The sequence below is a fragment of the Rhinichthys klamathensis genome, unplaced genomic scaffold (assembly GCF_029890125.1).
Source record: "Rhinichthys klamathensis goyatoka isolate OS25496 unplaced genomic scaffold, OSU_Roscu_1.1 h1tg000046l_1, whole genome shotgun sequence".
Lineage (NCBI taxonomy): Eukaryota > Metazoa > Chordata > Actinopteri > Cypriniformes > Leuciscidae > Rhinichthys > Rhinichthys klamathensis.
This window is the reverse complement of record NW_026606593.1, coordinates 155,451-175,563: the sequence shown is the minus strand read 5'-3', so window position 1 is coordinate 175,563 and position 20,113 is coordinate 155,451. Positions and strand designations below refer to the sequence as shown.

The 20,113-nt window shown below is 38.3% G+C and overlaps 1 protein-coding gene across 2 annotated transcripts in view; it reads right to left on the bottom strand.

Annotated features, from left to right (window-relative positions):
• doc2b (double C2-like domains, beta) overlaps positions 1-19,513 on the bottom strand; it is a 105,413-nt gene extending 85,900 nt beyond the window's left edge. Inside the window, exon 1 of one of the 2 annotated variants that reach the window (XM_056247297.1) lies at positions 19,075-19,513. In XM_056247297.1, coding sequence (XP_056103272.1) covers positions 19,075-19,399 — 325 coding nt within the window. In that variant the 5' untranslated portion in view covers positions 19,400-19,513. The remainder of the gene's footprint in view (positions 1-19,074) is intronic. The other variant, XM_056247298.1, reaches the window with a different exon arrangement.
• Positions 19,514-20,113: the final 600 nt, after the last annotated feature.

The following is a 20,113-nucleotide window of genomic DNA, read 5'->3' as shown; positions in this document are numbered from 1 at the left end:
ATTTGATTGTTTATTACCTTGAGACATTTGAGTGAACGTTGTTGACCAACCGTGTACGGTATGATTATTATTTTGAACTATTGCGAAGTAATCAATTATATTGTTCATGAACGTGTTTTCATAACAATACAATCATAGGTGGATACAGTAAACACATAAACAAAGTTTTCTACTACCCCCGTTTTCCCCTCACATATAAGAGTAATTTACTCAAATGTCTTTCCTTCCATATTTGAAATGACTTGCAGATTTATAACTTTATTACCTCTGAAGACATTTTGGCTGTACTGTACACCAAAGATCTGTACAGCAGATGCTCCTTTAGTTATGAACAGCTCGTGCATGCGTGCGTGTGCGTGTGGTCTATGAGCGTGCACAACTCTGGTTGCAGTTTCGCTTGTCGCCAGAGGGGGCGTAGTTCTGCAAAAACTCAGAAACCTGTGTTTTGCACCTTTAAATTTTCTGTCTAAAAGTGACCAAAAAGACATTTAACTCCAGCTCACCATCGGTGTCGCCAAACTGCACCGTCTCCAAAATGTTCGTACACATGGGTCAGAGTTTGCGTGCAGGTGCGCAAATTTTCCCGTCATGTTTGTTTTTATAAATCTCAACTTATGCGTCGGAAGTGGTGTACGCCTATTTCAGGGCCACAACGGTTATAAATGAGGGCCCTGGTCTGTTGAATCACGTTTTCTTTTACAGCACGTGGATTGCCGGGTGCGTGTTCGTTGCTTGCCTGGAGAACACATGGCACCAGGAGGTAGTGTGATGCTTTGGGAAATGTTTTGCTGGGCAACCCTGGGTCCTGCCATCCATGTGGATGTTACTTTGACACGTACCACCTACCTAAGCATACTTGCAGACCATGTACACCCTTTCATGGAAACGGTATTCCCTGGTGGCTTCTTTCAGCAGGATAATGCGCCCTGCCACAACGCGTTTGAGGTGCTGACTTGGCCTCCAAATTCCCCAGATCTCAATCCAATCCAGCATCTGTGGGATGTGCTGAACAAACAAGTCCGATCCATGGAGCCTTCACCTCAAACTTACAGAACTTAAAGGATCTGCTGCTAACATCTTGTGTCAGATACCATAGCACACCTTCAGGGGTCTAGTGGAGTCCATGCCTCGACGGGTCAGGGCTGTTTTGGCAGCAAAAGGGGGACCAACACAATATTAGGAAGGTGGTCAATGTAATGCCTGATCTGTGTATACTGATGGTTGAATTAAATCCACTAATTTCAGCTTTTCATTTAGAGAACATTTGATTTATATTTTTGTAATGTGTATTTACAAAGGAAGCTATATGATTTAGGGGTTGTTCATACAGGATGCGTTTACACTATACTTTTAATTGTTGGTATATGTACGTACTATGCAACAAACAAATGTCTTTGACTATCATGCCGTGTCTCACTGTAACATTCATAACATTGTAACATTAGAAATTAGGGTCTGACTCTGAGGCAAGTTTTTCAATTTCATTCCATTACTTTCAGTTTATCTGTTTTAATGAACAAAAATGCTTCTGTGTGAGTGTGTCCTTTCTAATCATCAAAGAATACTGAAAAAAAGTATCATGGTTTCCACAAAAATATTAAGCAGCAAAAACCTTTTTCAACATTGATAATAATAAGCACCAAATCATCATATTAGAATCATTTACAGTATGAAGGATCATGTGACACTAAAGACTAGAGTAATGATGCTGAAAATTCAGCTTTGTCATCACAGGAAGAAATTACAATTTACAATATATTAATATAGATAATGGTTAATGTGAGTTGTAATAATATTTTCACAATATTACTGTTTTTACTGTATTTTTGATCATATAAATGCAGACTTGATGAGCAGAAGAGACTTTATTTAAAAACATTAAAAAGCCTTACCGACCCCAAACTTTTGAACGGTAATTGTTATGATCATATTTTATAAATATCTGTAATTTGTAAATTCGCTATCCCGCCGGCTGAAACGTTTTAAACGACCTAACGTTATCAGCCCAGAATTTCATATTGATTCATGCCTATTTTTCATTTTGGTTTATACTGTAGTAAATTGAGGATGTGGTAAAGAGGACCTGCTTCTTGATTAGCATGAGAAAGAAACGTTTATGCTGAGAATCTGAAAAGCTGACAGAGGGCAGTCACAAAGGCTGATCTGTAGATCTGTATCACTCCTCTGAGGGAGAGCAGCGGCACATGCTGTCACACACAGCCTTCACACTGACAGCTCTTCAGCAAAACAATCAATAGAGGAGCGCGCACACACACGCACGCACACACACACACACGCACACGCACGCACACTTATAATTAGGGCTAATTAGAGTTCAGAAGTGATTATAAGGAGGTTCTTTTGGTAAATACGTGATTATTTCCGTTCATTGGCTAAAGCAGTTAATCAGAAGCACATTAATGAACCCGAGAGCAAATGAGCCTCAATATAGTGAGGTTTCTAAAGACACTATACCAACAAAAAAAAACATGCAATTTCTATTCATTCAATTTTCATGTTTTCTTTGGATCACATTTTTTTGTTCCTCCCAATTTGTAGCGACTTTTCTGATTCATTTCTTTGCAACACTGTGGATTATTGGGTGTTTTTCTAAAACACAGCATGGTATCAAAACAAGCTTAATTTGACCAGATTTAAGTTTTCAAAAAACTTCAAATATCCATTTTTAAACATTTTGTAAAAAATCATTGTCTAATTTTTATGATGTATTTTTGACATTGTCAAAAAAAAAAAAAGAGAGGGGGACAATATCATATACCATACAATATTTCTATACAATTACAATATTTCATCACTCCCCCCCAAAAATAACTAATTGCATTACTTCAAAATGCAATCCAATAATTTTAAATCTTAACTTAAAAAATAAATAGATTATATAAGATCATTTTTTAAAATATATTTATCAAACCATAAATACAAAATAAACATTTGAAAAATGCACTTGCACTGCATCTTGCTGCTAGATATTTTTGTTGTTAAAACTGTAACGCTTTATTTTCAAGTGGCATAGTGTATCTGAGCACATTTAGGCCAGGGCAAAAGAGACCCTTTTCAGCATTAACACCACACACAGTAGTGACAGATTCACTTCTAACATTTCGAGTTTCTCTTTTCAGGTTGGATTGTGCTTTTTCCACTTGAAGCAACAGAAACGAGGATAAGTGGAGGGTCAAAATGCTCCGGTGCACGATGACACTCACCTTATTCAAAACCTGCTTCTACTTATACACCTTATATAAAATCAAATCTCACGAGTAGTACCAAAGGATCACATTACACTTCTAAAACAAGACAAATGAGTTTTCACTTACAATGAGTTAGTCACTACAAAAAACGTAGCACAAAATCCAGGCGGAATCAACAAGGTATATGAATAATGTATGACCATTTTTTGCTATCAAACGAATATTCACAGGCTTGTCACGTCTCACCGTAGAACGATGTCATGTTACAGCATGGTATGCATGCAGACTTCTTGATTTTCTAATAAAAAAGCCCACAGGTGGCCATGTGTCTCATCAGAACAGACCACAGGCTCAGATTAAACACTTTAAATGAATCTTTATCGAGTTTCAAATTATGTCCATATAAGAATCCTGCCCGTTACTCTGGTTATTGGCTTCCTCTGCCCATCTACACAAAAAAAGAGATCCACTCATCTCCTTAAATATGATAATAGAGGCAAAAATAGAGATGCCTGCAGTAAATAAACTACTGTCTATCTTTAACAGTTTTTTGTTGTGATTTGCCAAGCTGAAATGTATCGCTCAATGGAGAGGCTACAGTACATATGGATAAAATCAAGCATCAGATTGTTATCCAATATGTGGTATCAACAAACACCTGGCAGGACTATTTGGCTCATGACTGTGTTACCTCATTGATAAGAGACTCCGGAGATCTGGCTCAGAGATTTTACAGCTTCAGTCACGCATTACGAGAAAAACAAGGGTATTGACGCTCTCGGGTGGAAACCTTGCATCTCCACATTTCGTCATTTTTATTTCTTTCTCATAAATCATCACTATTGGTCACCCATCATCAGTCTGTGGGTTTTGCAAATATTTAGCCAATGAAAATGATTAAAAAGAGGTTGTGACTAAACCTCGTAACTCCATTGGATCCTCAAACTGTCAGTCAAACTTCGTAACTCTGTCCTTGCCTCTATCTTGAATGCAGATTGGAACATCTTTGCTTGTTTGCAATGCAAGGGTAGATAAAAAAAATCAGGTTGTTTGAATAATTACAGCCTTTTCTTAACTAAAAACATACTATATATATATATATAAAGGCAAATATTGTATGTATTTGAGGAGTGGAGAAGAGCGTCTTAGTTTAGCGTTTTGTCAAAGGGCCAATACTGTCTTAAATAGCCTGTGCACTGCACTTCGTTTTTTATTACATACGATTTTTAGCTAAATATAGCTACAATAAACTTATAACCTGTTAGTGTTGTCACGATACTAGAATTTCTAACTTCGATATGATACCTTGAAAAATATCGATATTCGATACCATTTTCGATACCACGGAGAAAAAACTGCCACAATATTAAGGGGGTATTTTTTTTTATTTAAAGCTAAATATAACAAGTCTAGAACATGACAATGAGGTATATTTTACATGAACAAAAATGTCCTGAGTTCTATTTGTTTATATTTTTTAATTGGACCAGAGCTAACATGATGTACTTTTATTACCTACTGTTATCAAAGATTAAAATATACTGTAACAAAAAAGCACTTAACAGTATCAAATTGGAGGATAGAGAGTCAGTAATGTATAATAATAAGATTAAACATTCAATTTTCAGTTAAAGGCATGTCATTATTGAATTCAGAGATGCCATTGTCTAGCTGTTTAGTTTAATTAATATCTGTGTAATCAAATTGATGATAATCGCTAATGAAGGAAAATTGCAGAATTAAATAATAATTTTTGAATAAAGTTAAATAGGCACCAGTTAATTTACATTTGACCACAGTTACAATATTTACTTGTCTAAGATTCCTCAGTCAGATTATGTTAACTTTAAGAATTAAAACGAGACAACAGAGACTCTTATCAACAACAATACTAGGCCATCTTGGTTAATGTTTCAGAAAGGTTCAAATGAGAAGAGTTACAGTGTTTTTTTTTTTTAGCAGTGGGGGCAGGTCTGTCCAAACAACAAACACCCCTGATGCTGAGCATTTGCTGCTAAATAGTAGCCTACCCCTGGAGCCTGTTCCTTAAGTCTGTTTTCACATATACAATAATTTAAAAAATGAGTGATGTGAGGGATTATTGATAGTCAAACAATCTGTTGGGTGCCCGCAGCCCGCTCGCGTGTAGGCCTACGCGCTATTCTCCGACATGCCCGCTCGCGGTGTGTAGCTCGTGTCCGGGCTATTCTCCGACATGCCCGCTCGCGGTGTGTAGCTCGTGTCCGGGCTATTCTCCGACATGCCCGCTCGCGGTGTGTAGCTCGTGTCCGCGCTATTCTCCGACATGCCAGCTCGCGGTGTTTGTAGGCTAGCTCGTGTCCGCGCTATTCTCCGACATGCCCGCTCGCGGTGTGTGTAACTCGTGTCCGCGCTATTCTCCGACATGCACGCTCGCGGTGTGTAACTCGTGTCCGCGCTATTCTCCGACATGCCCGCTCGCGGTGTGTGTAGCTCGTGTCCGCGCTATTCTCCGACATGCCCGCTCGCGGTGTGTAGTGCGTGTCCACGCTATTCTCCGACTCCGACATGCCCGCTCGCGGTGTGTTTTTTACGCGTGTCCGCGCTATTCTCCGACATGCCCGCTCGCGGAATCAACCAAAGCCGGTCGCGGGGGCGCCGCCCTCGCCATCTTTCCATTCACTTCACTTTTGCTATTTAACCAGAGCGAATGAGACGAGTGCGTCACGTAAGGTGTTTGTCAACGCGCCTTTTGAGAGAAGTGAAAGTTACTGCTCGGCTAGTATCGATACTTCGGGAAATTAGTATTGGTAGGCTACCGTTCAGATATTTCAGTATCGATATTTATCGAAATATCGATGTTTTTGACAACACTATAACCTGTAAGTTGATGAAAACATAATGGGATGCATTTAATGTGTATGTCTGACAAATATATAAAGCCACAATATTAACTTTGACAGCACAATGTTTATTTAAAAAAAATTTTTTTTTTTTTTTTTTACATTTCCTGAAAAGTGGCATTTATGGAGATATAAGGTTTCTGCCCGACAGCAATGATTTGATTAAACAGGTTTATTAGAATACAAACACTCAGATTTACCATCTACAAATCCCTAAAATGTGGTCAAGCATAGTTCAAATGATTTCAGAAGAGAGATTTTGTGCCTTTTCATTTCTTACAGCCGGAAGCTTCTTTCATCACACATTTTAGGCATGACAGAAGTGACATACAGAATGCTACACTTGAAGCGTATAACATTTAAAGAGTCTTACATTATGGGAGGTTAAAAGAAAAGAAAAAAACATTCAAAACAGCCCAGCCTGTCGAGAGAAGCGCTGGTTGAAGACTAACATATGACACATTACACAATGCTCTAATCCCACAGAGCCACAGGCACGGAGGGTATTATATAAAAGGGTGTGTATTGCCATTAGAGAGGCTTTCTGAATGTTGCAGAGAGGATGACGAGAGCAGAGCAGAGGTCTCTCACTCTGTCTTTTCATTTTGAATCTTTGACTCTGTTTTGAACCAAGTGCAATGGCCATAACCTCAAGAATAAATCCTGTGTATCCTCATCTGGCCTGATTTATAAACTCACAGGTCTATGAAACACCATAAGAGAACATCCGAATGTGGAAATGAACCAATCCAGAAAGGAAAATGTAATTATTGGCATATAGTGTGAATTAAAAGTGTGGAATAACAGCAGGGTTTGCCCAAGGCTGGCACTTGTTAATAGTATCACTGAATTAAAGACTCTAATGAATGGTTTATACAGGCGGTTCTTAACATTTTGAGGGAAAATAAAAAAGAAATATGATTTCAGTTTTTATTCAGATTATTTCAGATTTAAAAATTCTGATATTAGAATAGAACTATGTTCTTTAGGTAGCAATGTTTGGTAACATTTTAGTTTAGGGTCCAATTCTCACTATTAAACTAGTTGCTTATTAGCATGCTTATTACTAAGATATTGGCTGTTTATTACCTATAAAGCACATATTAATGCCTTATTCTGCATGACCATATTCTACATCCTACCCAATTCCTAAACTTAACAACTACATTACTAACTATTCATAAGCAGTAATTAGGAGTTTATTGAGGCAAAAGTCATAGTTAATAGTTAGTAATAGTGAGAATTAGACCCTAAACTAAAGTGTGACCCATGTTCCTTTGAGACAACACCAGTGTCTATGGTAACATCCTGAACTGTAAAATGACCATAAGAACTTTACAGTTAACTCTTTCCCTGACATTGACGGAATTTTCACTGTTATACGATAGGGGGCGCTATTACGCATCTTCTGAAAGAGTACTGGATCTCCTGATCAAAACAAGTGAAGAAGCAGCAGAAACAAGCAATATCATATGCAAGCGGATGCATATGTCAAATAACGCGATCATCAAAACGAAACAGCCTATAAATCAAAACCGCCTAACGTTACCGAATGAAATGTCGAATGTTGACTGTTATAGGAGTGTGCAAGCTTTGGGGTTGTTGGACTCTATCTAGTCCATCTATGTTTTGATCATTGTTGTGAATCTGATCCAGACGTAGTCTTTGATAAAATGCGATTTAAAAAAAAAAATTATGAAACTTACCCACATTCAAGTGTTGATAAAAAAAGAATGCATTAAGCTAGAATAAAATATATTTTTATTTTGTTTAAAAGCAGAGACTCTGTTCTTTCTTTTGATACATTGCATGTTCAGATATTCCTACAAGAAAATATTCCGGGGGCCATGAAAATTTGTGAAAATGATCAAAAAAGCTGGCGCTGGCGAGGAAAGAGTTAAAATATACAAGTTTTGACAAAAAAGTTTTATAAAATGAGGAAACCTCACATTTGAGTCTGATAAATGATTATTCATATTAAATATGATTGGTCGCCCAAATAAAAACACCTCAGATTGTCAATAGGCGGAAGGTTTGCAGGTATGATTTTATTAAATTATAAACATTTCAAGTAGCATCAAGATTTAGAAGATCTGAGGTAAAGATTTGAAAATAAATCCATCCACCTTAAGTACGGATTAGCTAAAAACATTACTTGAAAGAAAAGCTCAAGTCAACTCAATACCTAAGGCACAAGAGCCGGTTCCTAGCACTTCCTCAAAGGGGGGCGTATGAGGATTTCACCAAATAAAACATTCTCCCCTGATAACAGTGATCTGGGGTAGGACTCGATAAAGGACCCTCATGTTCATCCTACATCTCATCCTCGTGAATGACATTCAGCCAGTCAGACTCTTAATCACTGGATCACAAACCGAAGAGAGCGGATTTGAGGGACTGGGAGTGGAGTGTCCATGTGCTGTTGGGACTGTAAGAGTTCACCGTACACCATTAGTGTCCGGCTAAAGCTTCAGTGGTTTGGCTGAAGCTGAGAGGATTAGTATGGGAAGCTCCAGTAGATCGTGAAGCTGTAATAGCCCTGCTGGGGATTGTTAGACTTCATACTGAATACGATTTAAACAATTTACTAAAAGCTAGATTACATTCAGCTGAATGGCAGAACAGCAAGATGAGTGGGATATGTCTTTAAAACAACAGACCTATCAACAAAGCAGTCAGATGAAATTTGACCAGTTAGTTTTTACATTTCTCTGTCAATGAAAACAGTTCCAAAATAATCGAAAGCATTAAGCTTTGTGTCGCCCAGCACACAAAAGTTTCACTACCGTTCAAAAGTTTGGGATCGTTAAGATTTTTTTATGTTTTAAAGAAGTCTCTTCTGCTCACCAAAGCTACATTTATTTAAACAAAAATACAGCAATATTGTGAAATATTACTACATTTTTTATTTTTTTTTATTTTAAAATGTAATTTATTCCTGTGATGCAAAGCTGACTCCAGTCTTCAGTGTCACATGATCCTTCAGAAATCATTCTAATATGCTGATTTGATGGAAAAGAAACATTTTTGATTATCATCAATGTTGAAAAAAGTTGTGCTGGTTATTATTTTTGTGGAAACTTGATAAGATTATTTTTTAGGATCCTTTGATGAATAAAAAATTAACAGAAAGAACAGCATTTCCTACTGTCACTTTTGATCAATTTAATGCATCCTTGCTGAATAAAAAGATAATTTCTTTCAATAAACTAAAATAAAACTGTTAGTGACCCCAAACTTTTGAACGGTAAGTATAGTGAAACGCCCCAATGCTGTTATAGAAACATGATATAAGCCACAATATAAAAATGAAAATAATATAAAGTTTAAACCACACTCACCGGTATTCATATTAAGTTATTAAACACCCCAAAAGAACAAAAATGTTAAACTTAGGTCCCGTTCTGTTTTATTGAATTCGAAAAATGATGGAATAACTCACACATTCTGCAAATGATATGAATAGCTTACAGAATAGGACTAATGATAAGTTACAAATACTTAGTTACTTTTATTTTTGATTTTTCATGCACTTGAATTACTGTGTTTACTAACAGTTTATTATAGGTAATGTTGAGTAGTTAGTGCTTAATTAGGTTTTGAAGATGCCACAGAAAAGTCGAGCTCACCACTTAACGAAGTGAAATCACTAACTAAAAGGGAACATGCATTGGCAAATAGCTGAAATTTTAGTTGATTACAAAAGGCTAAATCAGCATGAGATCTGAAACTGGGGCGATTTGCATGTGGAATAAGAATTATTCATCTTCCATTGGAGATTCCTCATGAAAATGTCTTTTCTGTAATGAAGATGAATAGAGTATCATGTTCTTTTTCTTTACCACCTACAATTATGAGTCACATAAAAAAAAAAACTCTGTTGATGCTTATTTTCAGTAATGTGACACGGTTTTAGTAAATTTGTTTTAGTAGCAAAAAATTACAACACCTGCCCACAACATTTTTTTTTTATTCTCCCTTCCCAGCTTTCTTGAATGATTTCGAGGACTCACCTCATGCCCTTGTGGCGCACTACAAATTATCTGCTGCCATAGAAACAAAGGCGAAAACCTCAGTCTGGCTTCAGGAATTCCTGTTTTAGTTTATGTAAAGAGTGTGAACATTTCACAGATATAGCCACTGGCACAAAGCCTGGTTTAGCCTACACTGAACCAGACTGTACATATAGGGGTCTCGCTTAACTTTATGTCTTGACTGACTATATATCCAAGCAGTTTGTGAAATGTATGCATTCTCTTCTTCCTATAGGTGACAAAAAAAAGACCGTTCTTTCTAACTTTCTATTCATCAAAGAGTCCTGAATAAACTTGATCACGGTTTCCACAGAAATATTAAATAGCACTGTTTTCAACACTGATAATAATAATAAATGTTTCTTGAGCAGCAAATCAGCATAGAATGATTTCTGAAGGATCATGTGACACTGAAGACTGGAGTAAAATTCAGCTTTGCATCACAGGAATAAATTACATTTTGAAATATATTCAAATAGAAAACAGTTATATTAAATTGTAATATTAATTCACAATATTACTTTATCAAATAAATTCAGCCATGGTCCGCATAAGGGACATGAAAAAACAACAGCATAAATATTACCCTAGATCTTGAACAGTGATGTGATGCTCTTGCTGTGATTGTGTTATGTCACACCACACTTTTGATTTCAGTAAGGGCAGAACACTGCGCCTCGTTTGGACAAGGGGCAAGGCATAGATATTGACCATTTCCCAAATAATGTGGGGGGAATAACACATAAATTTTACACTGCCAACTAATTTTACTAATCTGTACAACAATTTGAAGGCACATTGTAAATCGGTATATCTAATCTAGACAAACTCTTTACATTGTCCTATATATTTGCCACCACTGTGTTTTATTCCGTGACGTGAGTGTTAGTTCTTGCAGTGTGTAGGTGTGTGGGTCAGGGGTTTGTGGGGGATGGATATCACACAGCCGTCTGGGCAGATATAAGTTAATCCTGTCTTAACGTGTGAATAGAGAAAAATTAACAGATCTGGTGGAGATCCCGGCATTAAAGCAAAACCTTAAAAAATAATGTTGTCACCCAATGTGCTAAAAGAAAAAAGAGAGAATTTTATACATGCTAAACTTGACTTGTGGTACAAGACTGGAAAAACCCCAAAAACGTTTTAAAGCAGCATTCTCATTGATTAACATTGATTGACATCAACAAACAAAGGCTGAACACTTCTAGGTAAAAGCTATAATACAGCTATATTTCTACTTTGTGTTTCCCCTCTATTGTTAAAAAAATGCTGAAACCCATATGGCATGTTTCCATTCTTCACTCTTGTCTGTCAACAACTGCATCTGTCAATCTGTCAGCGAGCTCTGAGTACACAGAGATGTGACATAAACAACACTCAAACAGAAAAACAAGACACAACTCCATCAATGCTAGCCACAGATGGCAGAAAGGACTTCACTCTGGTCTATTCACTCTATCCACAAAGAGGGAAGGAAGGGATGGGAAGGGAAGGGAAAAGGGAAGGGAAGGGAAAAGGGAAGGGAAGGGAGGGAAGGAAAAAGGGAAGAGAAGGGAAGGAAAAAGGGAAGAGAAGGGAAGGGAAAAGGGAAGGGAAAAGGAAAGGGAAAAGGGAAAAGAAGGGAAGGAAGGAAGGGAAGGGAAGGGAAAAGGAAAGGGAAGGGAAAAGGAGGAATGTAAAGAAAACTATTAACGAAAGAGAAAATAAACAAGAAATGTACATAGAAAGTAAAGGAAACAGAAAGGAAACAAAGGAACAGAAAATGAAAGAAGAGAACTGTACAAAAAAGGAAAGGAAAGGAAAAGAAAAGGGAAATGGAAAGGAAATGAACAGCAAAGAAAAGAAACATTTAAGGAAAGGAAAGGAAAAGAAAGGAACATGCAAAGAAAAGGAAAGTGTAAAGGAAATAAACAGCAAAGAAAAGAAACATACGAGGAAAGGAAAGGAAATAAGGAATGGAAAGTGGAAAGGAAAAGAAGAGCAAAGAAAAGAAAAGAAACACTTAAGGAAATGAAAGGAACAGGCAAAGGAAAGGAAAGTGGAAAGGAAAGTAAGAGGATAGGAGAAAGAAAAGTAAGAACAAAAGAGAAAAGAAAGCAAAATACAGCCAGTAGTTTTTAGTGTATAATATATATCTCCAGAGTTGATATAAACATGGCATGTTTTTTTAATAGCCAAGCCTCATCTAGAAAACCCCAAGGGCAAAAACACAGAAAAAAATACAGTCCATTCCTCTCGTTATCTGTTATCTCACGACAGCTTGCAGATAGGCTCTTTAATAGGATTCGACAGAAGGTTGTAGCCTGCTTTCAGGAAATCCTCCCCCTGCTTATACCTGAGCGTGCCTTCGCTTTATGTGTCAGAGGGGCTGACTGTACAATCCATGCTACAATAACAGGTACCTGATCATATATGATCATAGTGGCATGATTAAAGAACAAGATTCAACTTTATCTAATACAGTTTCTATTTTAATCCTGCTCTAAGTACTGTACTTTGTTTCTACTGGTAAGTAGGATATTTTAAAAAGGTTCTCCCAATTAGAGAAAAGCATCAATCTTTATAATGTATTTATAAAATTAGGATTGCTCCATGACAAGAATAATATTCTGAGAAAAAAAATTAATAAACCATAAACTTTTCCATGTCTCTGATGCACAATGGGAAGTCATTAATGAACTTGTGATCAGATGCGATTTGATTGGACTAAGTCGGTGGGGGCTGCTCAGTTGGTGTTGCACTTTTCTGTATCAATTAACATCCAAGTCGACAAAAAACAGATCAGATAATGCTACACTTGGTGTCTGGTCTTCATCATGGAAATTTACCAATATGGCAATGCGTGTGTTAGTGGAGTCAATGAATGAAAGATATTTTCAATTAAATTTTTCAATTTGAAAGAAATTAATACTTCTATTCCGCAGGGACAGATTAAATTGATCAAAAGTGACAAAGAATTTATAATGTAAAAATAAAATAAAGTATTACTTCAAATAAATGCTTTTGACTTTTGACTAAAAGCAAAAATGTGTCACTGTTTCCAGAAAAATCCAACGGTTTTCAACATTGATAATAAGAAATGTTTATTGAGCACCAAATTAACACATAGAATTATTACTGAAGGATCATGTGACACTGAAGAGTGGAGTAATTCAGCTTTGCCATCACAGGAATAAATTACATTTAAAAATATATAACAATAGAAAACCGCTTCATTAAATTGTAATTATATTTTACAATTTCTTATATTTTACAATTCCTTGGTGGGCATAAGAAACTTCTTTCAAAAACATTTAAAATGATTACGGACCCCAACTTTTTGAACAGTAGTGTATATACACTGATTTCTACTGCTAGATGGATGCTAGGAAGCTTTGAGTGGTTGTTAAGGCGTTGCTAAGTGTTGCTTATTTCCTCTTACTTCCTAATCTGTACAGGTTTTTCATTTTAGACCGTATTAGATACCAACTTGAGTTCCTGAAAGAAGTTGAGAAGCAGTGCCACAGAGGATTTTATCTGAAATGATGACACAAAATGCAAAGATGATGTTTCTTTCTTTGTCATGTACTAGGAGAAGCGTGAAAACAAAAAAAGACATGATGTTCCAGTGTCCCCATTGAGCTTGAGGGTGTCCTCCCTGATCCTTACGGATACCTTGTTCATGTGGGAAAGTGATATCTCAGGAGTTATGGCTATTAATATACTATTAGGGACTAGCAGGGCCGTCGCTAGAGGGGAGAACGGTGGTGACGATTCTCGGGGAGATTTCAACCGAGGAGAGCACATAGCAACAACTGTGGGCCCTCCTGGCCACTAGTACTCTGGGAGTGGACCTCCCATCAAGTCATCAAACTGATTTGGAAATCAAATCTATCAGCACAGAATTGAGTCTTCACAAACAAATCTAAACCTTGGGAATATTCCAATGCTTTCTGTCCAACTAAAGCCAGGCTTTCTAGAGTCTAGTGGATGGCAAGGAGATTTTTCTGCAAGTTAATTTTGTGTCTTGTCAACTAATCCTTTAAAAAAGCTCATCCACCAGGGATAAACCAAAAGAAGAAACCCCCCCACCCCCAGTTCTGTTATGTAATTCAACAAGTATCTGGTGAACAAAACTCTTTCAGATCACTTTCAGTCCGATTGACCAAAGCCTAGAAAACAATTAACCTTAAGTGCAGCTTCCCAGTAATGGCTTGTCTTAATTGCAGGGATAATATGTCATGACTCAACCAGGTATATTTAATGATGCTTAAACCACTAATCCTCCGGAACAAAAATATGCGGTTGCATGTGACATTCCGGACTGAAACATAATCGCTTATGTAACTGTAAGACAGTTGTTTGACAAACAAACAGGCGCTCTATAATCTTTCTGTGCATCTCAAACGATCTCGGTTTCAGATTCAAATAGAGTATTACAGTAGGGTTATGCATGAATGAAAATACTATCATCATTTACTTACCCTCATGTGGCTCCACATATAACTTTCGTTCATCCTCAAAACACAAAAGATATTTTTTTATGAAACCTGAGAGATGAGCACATCAAATGTGGTCGACAGAAGCTCAATTGTATTTGTTTGACACGTTCTCATTCGTTCTTGCAGAAACTCTGGCGTAACATGCAAGAACAAAACTCATTGGTTCTCACAGATCAAGCAAGTACGGTTAGCTTCCAGTTTGCCATAAATGATGTGCTCCAGTGGCGGAGCCAGGGGGTGGCCAGGGGTGGCCATGGCCACCCTTGGCTTAAGCTTGGCCACCCCTTTGGCCACCCGTCTCACAACTGCCGTTTCAGTCTCTCTCTCTCTCTTTTTTTTTTTTTACAAGAATTGCGTTTTTAAAACACAGAACCGTATCTTACGACCACAAAAAACGTGAGACTTTTCAGACGCGCACTCCAACTTCACCTCAGCGCCAGGCGCAAGTCAAACGAGTGCGGAAATGTACAGGTGCCGAATAAGCTTCAGCAGTGACCGGAGCATAGTAAATATAGATTCGATGTTCCTCAACTGGTGGGTTGCAAGATCGTTTTGAGTGAGTCGCATATGTCCAGTCAAAGAAACAACAACGTAATTCTCTTTTTTTCTGATTCTACTTTTATTTTGAAAGATCTGTGTGAAAGCTTGTGACACTTCTGTCAGATGCGGAGAAAAGCGCGTTGTCCTGAATCAGTTGGCTATCTGCTGTAAGATGAGATGTTGCAAGGTCAACAAATGTCAGTAAAATTAACTTTTTACTGTCCTGTCAGACGTTGTACTGTACTTGCACATCACGCGCAAATGTGGCGTGGTGTAGCCGTAGTTCTGTCGTCAATTGACTGAAATAATCAAAAAGGCGATCAAATCTGTGTCAAAACGGCATACATGTATGTATTTGTTATATATGCGTCACATATGTCTAGACTAAAATATTCTGCCATGTTTAAGGCACAAACTGATAGGCTATGTGTTTTTTTAATGTACAAATAAATGTGAGCACTGTGCATTTGTACTAGAAGATAGGCGTTAATTTTGCGTTAATTTGTAAAGGACAAAAATAAAATGCATAATTTTTAAATCCATAAAATTTTACATTCTGCCATTTATGTGCATGTTGACTTCCGCCTTGTTCACATTCTCGCACATAGCGATTCAAAAGAGATGTTTCCCCCCTTTTTAATTAGGTATGATAGAACGGTTTAGATTCTTTATTTTGTCAACTAATATAGAAAGTAGAAGAGTTAATTGATTATATAAAATTCAATGAGGGTTAAATAATCTTTGAACTACAGTAGTTATGTGCATGTCTCATCCATGAAGGTGCAACAATGTTGGGGGTTTTGAGAACACCATGCTAACTGAGCAAGTTTACTATATGACTAAAGAACTTTAGCTGTAGTGTGTGTCCCCTTTATTAATATGCCTGGAGGTGGTGAGTAGCTAATAATAATAAAGAAATATCAAATTCACTCAGTATTCCATGATTCCTAATTCACTACTCTCTCAATTACAATTGAATACAAATGAACTGTATTCAGTTGTGTAGGAACAGTCCAATACATTATTTAAATAATTAAGATTTATGTGCCACCCCAGACTGTTTGCTGGCCCCTGCCTGGCCACCCCTATGAAAAAATCCTGGCTCCGCCACTGATGTGCTCTATGTTGATCACTATTTAAGTCTTAAATAAATCTGCACATCACATTAAGCGACTGTGTCTCAGAAGACTTACATTAAACCGCTCGACTATTTGAAAAACAGTAGGTTTGTGAATGGCATTGAAACGACCAACTGATGCTGGTTGGTCATGTGACAATAACATTTAATTCATACTATCCATATTCATACTATATATATATAGAACGTACTTTGCGAAGTGAGTGGTACCTTCTCAGACAGTAAGCGATTTTGGATGCACTGTTTTTGTTTTTTTTCTCTCCAAAAGGAGGGACAGAAATCTCTCAGGTTTCATTAAATACGTATTTCTTCATTTGTGTTTTAAAGATTAATGGAAGTCTTATGGGTTTGGAACTATATGAGGTGAGTAATTGATGACAAAAGTTTGTTTGAGCAACCTAACAGGGCTCAACCAATGGTGTAAGTTCGAAGGCGGGACTATCTGTTTGTCCACCAATTCTTATTAAAAAACAAAAGACTCCTAGTCACTTCAAAAGGCTGTCAATGTGAACACCCTATTATTAGACTGAAGATTATTCTTGTAGTACACCGTCAGGAATGTGTCAAGCAGCAGTGTACAGAAACCCCCAGAGGTACATAACCCAAAGGACCTGCTTCCCTGGTACAGGGCGAACAGGTAATCATGGGTAAAATGAGGATTGCATCAGTCAAAGTGTCTTGTTTTCCCCAAAGCATAAGTGTTTAGTTAATTCAAGTCAACAGGTCAGCAAGGCTTTCAGCACGAGTAACAAACAGGTGGTATTTCGTTAAGGGCTTTGAAGCCTACCGGGAATTCATCATTTTATTTTTAATTCTCCCTAGCTTAGACACTATTTACTAATGAAGCAACCGGTTGCATGTTTGCAACTGAAAAAGTGCTCAGCTAAAATTCAAGTCCAATTTTGTGTGGATCCAGCTCTTAATTAAGCTTCAAAACAGAAGACTGCTCCGTTTGCAATCTGTCCTGTAGTCCTCAACTCGGTTTGTCGGCAGAGCTGAAGAGACGCCATGGCCAAATGTTTGTGGAAGTTCCTTGTAATCCATCTGTTGCATTAGCAAAGCCTCAAATTCGATCCCTCTGAGATAATTTTCTTCCTCTAAGTTACTCTGCTAAAATCCCAGTGAGACATTCGAACCATTAAATGCTCTGGCAAATTAGTGTAATTGGCTTATTTGTATTTCATGAGTCACATAACAAACATGTCAGGTTAGGATTTAATTTGTCTCTGTTGTGCAGCTAATATGTGCATTGTGATTCAGACAACAGACGAGAATGAGAGAACAGGAAGAGGGTTATGATTTATTGAGGCACACTGATGAATCACAGCACAATAGCTCTGTGCTAATCTATCATCATAAAACACGGGCGCATCAGACCGCGATCCTCTGCTTTAACGGTCACACCCGCAGAAACAGCATCTACATGCATTACATTCCTCATGAAAGGTGAATGACTGGTTTTTATCGGCCGGTACATTTCATCAACCTGTGACAGATTGTTGCATATGAGTGATTGATATTGATTACTGTGGTCAACAGAAAAGCATGCAATTATACTAAGACAGAGATGCACTTCAGATCATCTTTGGACGGTTAACGTTCTACAGATTGCTCACTATTACACATTAATCTGCTTTTTGATGTCCTAATGTGTCTCGTTTAAAGGCATAGTTCAGCCAAAAAATTATGGACTCACCCTCATGTTGTTTCCAACCTGTATACATTTATTTATCTGTGGAACACAAAAGAATATATTTGGAAACATGTCTCAGTGTTTTTTTGTTTTTGCCATACAGTGAACATCAATTGGAACCAATGTTGTTTTGGACCCCATTGACTTTCAATTTAAAATATCTTCTTTTGTGTTCCACGTAAAAAGAAAGTCATACAGTTTGTAATGACACGTGGTTGTATTTTTATTTTGGGGAAATCTATTATTTTAAGACTTGAATATAGCTCTGTTACAAAACCTAGTGAGCTCCCTAAATAGGGTGCATCAGAACTGAAATGACTGGTTTTACTTCTCAACATATTTGATTCTGTTTTAAGGATATTGTTTTCCTGTACAAAATACTGATTTAGGAAATGATTTTCCCTGTGCAGCTCACTCTTGGTCTTGCATGCAGGTCAAAGGTTAACATCTGTCAGCAACAGAGCAGTGCATGCTATGCCAGAGCCATTCAGGATTAGATCCATACCCCATCATTGCAGCTATAAATTGTTTCCATCAGCACACATGCTCGGCCGCACACGTTAAGCTCGACACTGTATGGATTAACCCCATCTAAGACAGAGCATAATAATGATAAAATGACCACATGAGACCACAGGGCTCTATCTAATCTAGTCTACAGGCTGCCATGATTGAAAACCAGACAGCAAACGGAGAGGCAGGCAGAGGTCCATAATAGGATTTACATCTGGGACAGGCAAGAGCTCTACGGATATAGATATACAACAGGAACTGATGACTCGCACCTGATGCCCACAAGAATCGCTTTAAAGATGTGTCGGTCTAAGGAACGAACACAAAAACCAGACGGCATAGTGTGCGGATCACAAAGAGGCTCGATGTAACACACATTCACCTTCTCAACATTGTCTGTTTGAACCTAAAGAATCACAAGTGCTAAATAAACCCCTGCCATTTCCCAGCATTCAATCAGAGCCGCCAAAGTGGAGCTCCATTCATCCGAGTGGACGACAACAAACAGACAGACAGAGGAATCTGAGGCAACAGTTGTCATTCTAGAGTGGCACAAAGAAAAGGAGTAAGAAACGTCTACTCACTGGAGTCGTCCGAATCGTAGCCTTCCACGTCGGGCTCTTCCTCCTTCTTGCTGGCCACGAGTGCGGTGGCGCCGAAGGCTTGGTCCAGGTCTTCTTCATCCCTGTTGGGGTCAGGGGCCGGGCCCTCTGTCTTCTGGCTGGTGGAGCTGCTCCGCAGGGAGCCGGCGCGGCTGAGGGCCGGAGGAGCTGTGGGGGGGAGACCCCGTGGGTAACGGGGGAAATAGTCAGATATCTGCTTGATGGGCTGAATGGGACCTGGACATACATCAATGGCCATGTGCTCCTGGATGCTGATGGTCGTCTTCTCGCCTTTGCGTTGTGTCATTCATGCAGCCCTTTTGAGGATGTGCCACCACCCCTGAACCCGGCTAAGGGGTGGCGGGTGGTAGCGGTAAAAAAAAAGAAAGAAAAAGAAATAAAGAAAATGAAATGAAAAAAAAAAAAAAAAAAACCTTCAAAAGTAGAATCTTCTTTTCTCTGGTAATCTGTTAGTGTCCCTGAAGCGTGACTTGTTGCGTGTCTTTGTGTGTAAGTGTATGTGTGTGAGTTTGCGATGGCAGCGGTGGGCTACATGCGAGGTTCCAGCACACTGTGGTCATGCCGTCTGCCTGTGAGCTGCGCTCAGACCACTACAGCACGCTAAGACTGTTACCGGGATGAATGCATGTGGGAGAGAGAGAGAGAGAGAGAGAGAGAGAGAGAGAGAGAGAGAGAGAGAGAGAGAGAGAGAGAGAGAGAGAGAGAGAGAGAGAGAGAGAGAGAGGAGGGGGCAGGATTATACAGAGGGATGGAGGGATTGGCTGATGTCATTGCTAAGCAACATGACGGTAAACAGGAACCGGGCGCACGGCTACTTAATTATGCTATTAGTCCATCTGTTAGAGAGAGAAAGAGAGAGAGGCTGGGTTATCTCTCTCCTCTCACTTCCTCATCTCCCTTCAGTCTAGCATCTGACTGAACTGCCAACGCATGTGTTGAACTCCAGCACAATTACCAGCAACAGGTGCTAAATGCCTAAAGTCAGACGTGCCAGGTTATA